The 5116-nt window shown below is 27.1% G+C and overlaps 1 protein-coding gene across 1 annotated transcript in view; it reads right to left on the bottom strand.

Moving 5' to 3' along the window:
* Positions 1-5116, bottom strand: part of LOC117173835 — a 22495-nt gene that overhangs the window by 14790 nt on the left and 2589 nt on the right. Inside the window, exon 2 of the mRNA XM_033362479.1 lies at positions 2527-2776. Within this exon, the coding sequence (XP_033218370.1) occupies positions 2527-2776 (250 nt within the window). The remainder of the gene's footprint in view (positions 1-2526; positions 2777-5116) is intronic.

The raw sequence follows: 5116 nt of genomic DNA, 5'->3' as shown, positions 1-5116 counted from the left end.
TACGCCAATTAGCACAAATGGTAAGTTCCGACAGTGCCTACAAGTGTGCCTACTGGCCGCTAAATGGCAATACCGGTTTCATATGTATACACCTGGTACTTCTATTTCTATTTCTAAAAAGATTGTAAATCAAGATTAAATTTCAACGAAACAGTTGATTTTTCAAGCTAAAAAGTCGAATTTTGTAGAAAGCAGTTGAATTCTAAGTCCAAAAAGTTGAGTTTTCTTCCAAGAAGGATTTTTCAGTTGAGAGAGAGAGAACAAGTTTCAATAAAATTGTTTAATTTTTAAGCAAAAAAAGTCTACATCTCCACTAAACCCTTGAATTTTTAACAAACGAAAAAAACAAAATTTCAAAGAAAAAATTGCATTTTCAACTAAGATGGATTTTTCAGTCAATATGCAGACAAAATTTCAACAAAATTGTGGAATATTCAAGCTAAAAGCGATAATTATCTACAAAACAGTTAAACCTTTAATAAAGATAGATTATTTTCAACGAAAGAAATCAGTTTTCAAGTTAAAAGGTCGAATTTTTTTAGAAAATAGTCCGCATTTAAACTCGCAGAGTTCAATTCTCAACAACAAAGTATTAATTTCAGATAAAAAATTTACATTTACAACGAAATAGTGAAAATTTCAAGCAAGACACAAATTTTCTGCATAATAGTCGAACCAGTAACCAAATGGGCGAATTTTCAATAAAAAAGATGAATTCTCAATGAAACAGTTGAACTCAATAAAAAGACGAATTTTCCATGAAAAGTTAAACCATCAACCAGAAGAGATAAATCTTCAACACAAAAAGCAAAGACCAAAGCCGAATTTTCAATAAAAAACAATTTAACCAAGCAGGATTTTTCAGTTAACCGAGAGAAAAAAATTCAAATAAATTTTACAATTTCAAATCAAAAATGGCTAATTCTCTACAGAGAAGTTGCATTTTCGACAAAAAAAATTAATATAGTTGAATATAGTTTTCTGAATATAGAATTTCTAACCCACAAAGATGAATTATGAACAAAACATGTAATACTTTACGTTTCAAATAAGAAAGATCAAATTTCAACCAAAAATGGAAAGGTAACATTTGCAGTTAAAAAACTAATGTTTAAAAACATCAAATGTTTCAATAAAATACATACATTTTCAACCATCAAGATTAATTCTTAACAAAGCAGTTTAACTTTTACACAAATATTTGAATTTTTCATTAAAAAATATCAATTTTCAATCAAATAAATAAATGTTCAACCAAAGAGATGAATTTTTAAGTAAAATCATTAAGCAAATAATTAAATTTTCAAGAACTAATTTAATTTTTAACAATTCAGTTGATTTTTCACCTTAAAAGGTGAATTCTCAAGCAAAAATGTAATAGTTGATATTTCAACTAAAAATTATAAAATTTATAGTAAAAGAGATGTATTTTACAAACTGAAAACGATTTTCCGAACAAATAAGTAATCAAATCTTAAACTAAAAAAGATCAATTTTCAACCAAACTAGAACAGTTAAATTTTCAGTAAAAAAATAAATAAAAAACACGAATTTTCAACAAAATAGTCAAATGTTCAACAAAGGAAATGAATTATCAATTTAAATGATACATTTTTCAACTAAAAAATCTGAATTTTCAATAAAAAAGTTCATTTTTAAACAAAAATAGAAGTGACATTTTCAGTTTAAAAAAATGCTTAGCCAACAAAAGAATTTTTAACAAAATAAAATTAAAAATTAAAAAATTAAAAATAGTAATACTAACACACTTTCAACCAAAGAGATGACTTTTCGAATTAAAATGGTGAATCTTCAAACAATGATTTTTTAACAAATTGGTTTAACCTTCAATAATTACCGCAAATTGAAGAAAAAAATAATAATTTTAAAGAAAAAATGGAATAGTAGATATTCCAAATAAAAAAAATTTTTATTTTTAATCAAAAACAGTTTAATCAAACCAAAAAGAAGAATTTTCAATAAAACGGTTGAATCGTTAACCAGAAAAGAAGAATTTTTAACCAAGCAGTTGCATCTTTATACAGAAGAGTTGAAATTTCTACTAAAACATATACACTTTTTTAATCAAGAAAGCGATTTTTTAAATTTTATTTTTCAACAAATGATAACATTTTCATTTTCAACTAAAGATATAATTGAAAGAAAGAAACGACTGACATGAATATTCTATCAGGGTGGTGCAAAACTACATTTTCAGAATTCCCTAATTTTTCCCTGACCCACTTTTCATTTTCCCTTACCATTAATATTCAAATATTAGAATCTTTACCTTGTAACATTTTTAACATAGAATTTTTTTAAAATGGATGCAAGATTTTTTTCAAAAACCGTGACCTTCCCTGACCCATAAAATTCCCTAACTTTTCCCTGATTTCCAGAAATTCCCTGAACTACGATTACCCTGTAATTTGGAAAAATGACAGCAACAAAAATTCAGAAATCTAATTATGATAATTGAAAGAAGTTTTTTCTTTCAGGTTAATAAAAATAAAATAAAATACTAACCAGTTCGAATTGCTCGAATCCACTCTGTGCGTTCTTCTTCTCGACTTCCCAAAAGGTAAAGCGTATAATCCTGACCAGCCTCCCGATAGCCTACTTGAAACGGAAAGCCCGCTGGTACACCGCCACTTCCGGTACCACTAGCGCTTGATACCGAATCACTTCCGGTAATCTCGTTGTTACTAATTCCAAGATTGGCTACCTCGACTACATGGACATTTTCCACAGCTATTCTGCCTCGCTCCTTGCGTCGCTGTAATCAAAATCGATACTGTATTAGGAATTAGGGAATAGCTAATAGCTAGAAGCTAATAGGTATCATATCACAAACTGCACTATGCATTTGAGTCTCAAATTTACTTCTCTAATTACTTGCATTGCACAAAATTCTTATGTGTCAATTTTTTAAATAATAAATGGAAATTTAATTTAAAATTGGCAGGGTGGCCACGTTTTAATCGAAAAAATATTCCCAGTAATTCCCCGGTTCCAGGCTTTGAAGTGCTCTATATAACTAAAAAGAGTATCAAAAAAGTACAGGGTGGCTACAAAGTGGCTACTCAAACTTTTAAAAAATCCAGATTATTTCCCGGTTTATTTCCAAGCATTTATAATAATAGTTATTCAACACTAACTGCTTTATTGTATAAATTTTGAAAAAAATTAAACATTTTAGAACTCCAAGGTAAAATATATAGTGTACATTATTTAAAAAGTGATTCCGGACCTCATAGCCCAAAATGTTTTTTAAGAAAATAGGACAATAATAGACCAATATTAACTTATAAGCCTGAATAGACGAATTTTCAACAAAAAAGTTCATTTGCAACCAAGAAGGATGAATTTCCTACAAAAAATTATTATTATCAATCAAGCAGTTGCATTTAATGCGAAATTATTGAACTTGCAAGTGAAGAGACGAGTCCTACAACCAAAAGATGTATTTTCAATCTTTATTTGCAAAAATACGAATATTCAAGAAGACAATTGGATTTTCGGAAAGAGATTAATTCTGAACCAAAAATATGACAGTACGTAGACCTTTCAGTTAAAAAGAATGACCTTTTATTTGGATGAAGAAACGAGAAAAACGGAGAGAATCTAAATTTTCTTGAAAAGAGGATAAGAGAAATTCTTCAAAGAAGGAGAAAAGAAGGAAATAGGGGAAAGAGTATAACCTCTGATAAATTGAATTTCGGATTGAATTAAATTGCAAGTTACCTATGTAGTTACTAAATTACATTGAATGATCCATCAACACAAGCTTTATATTCTTAAGTATTTAATATAAAAGGAATAGTCATTTTTTAATAAAACATTCACTTTGAAACATAAAATGACCTTTGATCAAGCAGAATTTCAAACATATTTTTTTCGAAGAGAAAGACGATATTTATTGCAAAAGTGAAAGCAAATCTGAACAATAACCGTTAAAAAAAATGCATCGTTATTCCCTGGCTTTTTCACGATGCTTAAAATTCCAAGTTTTCCCGGTCAATTAACGCGTTGAAGTATCTTTCGGAAGAAAAAAGTATCCTTAAAAATAAAAACATGTATTGAAAAAAGTTTTTTTTATCAGTCAAAAATTTGTTTCTAATACAAAAAATAGTGTAAAATATACTTTAAAATGAAAGGAAAATTTTTTTCATCCTTTTCTGTATGTAAATAAGTTCAATTTTTAAAGTTAAAATCTGTAAATTCTTTAATTTATAACAGATTCAAAGTCGTCTTGTAAAATTAATTTTTGTTTAATTTTGAATACTCAAACTACAGTTCAGTTAAAAAATCATTAATTAATTAATATTTACAGTTGATCTACTTAAAACTTTTTTTTTATTCTCAATTTCACAAAACTTTAATCCTAAACTGTTCAGGTCTTAAAAACTTCATTTTATAATTCATTAAATTAAAAATGTACTTTTAAAAATAAAAACATAAATTGAAAATTTGTATACCAAAAGATTTTAGAGTTTTTACATTAAAATTTGTAAAATATATGTATTTATATATAAAAAATAATTTATATAAAATATATATAATATGTATGGGAAATATTGAAGGTTTGATCAATTTGGCTTGTTTAGATATTTGAAGAGAGAATATTCCTAGAAGAAATGTTTTTAATTGAAGATCCATATTAATTTAAGGACTTAAAGTACGAGACTTTTTGAAGTCATCCAAAAAAGGCAATTCTAATTGGGGAAAAATCTTCATAAGCTAGTTTGAAAGAGCTAAAAATTAGGATTTACATCCAATTTAAGTTAACAAATATTTGTAAAATGTGATTTAACTTTTATGTAATGAAAAAAGATGAAATTCTTAGAATGAGAAAATTTAATATTGCAGATGATTTTTTTAATGAATCCTCTCAACTTCGTTTGCATTAATAACTTGTGATCTAGTTTTTTTATCTTGCAGATTGTACGAGCCTGATAATTATGTTGAGATTCGCGATTCTAATATATTCTGCAAGCGACCCAATTTCGGTGCAAATGATTAACTCTTGATGTTTGCACATGTAAAATGTGGAATTTAAAAAGAAGAACCAATTAGAACGGCAATAACTCAGGACGGCTATTTCGTTCAATAACAA

The sequence above is a fragment of the Belonocnema kinseyi genome, chromosome 5, assembly GCF_010883055.1.
Source record: "Belonocnema kinseyi isolate 2016_QV_RU_SX_M_011 chromosome 5, B_treatae_v1, whole genome shotgun sequence".
Classification (NCBI taxonomy): domain Eukaryota; kingdom Metazoa; phylum Arthropoda; class Insecta; order Hymenoptera; family Cynipidae; genus Belonocnema; species Belonocnema kinseyi.
Note: the sequence above shows the minus strand (reverse complement) of the source record. Positions and strands in the feature narration are given on the sequence as shown.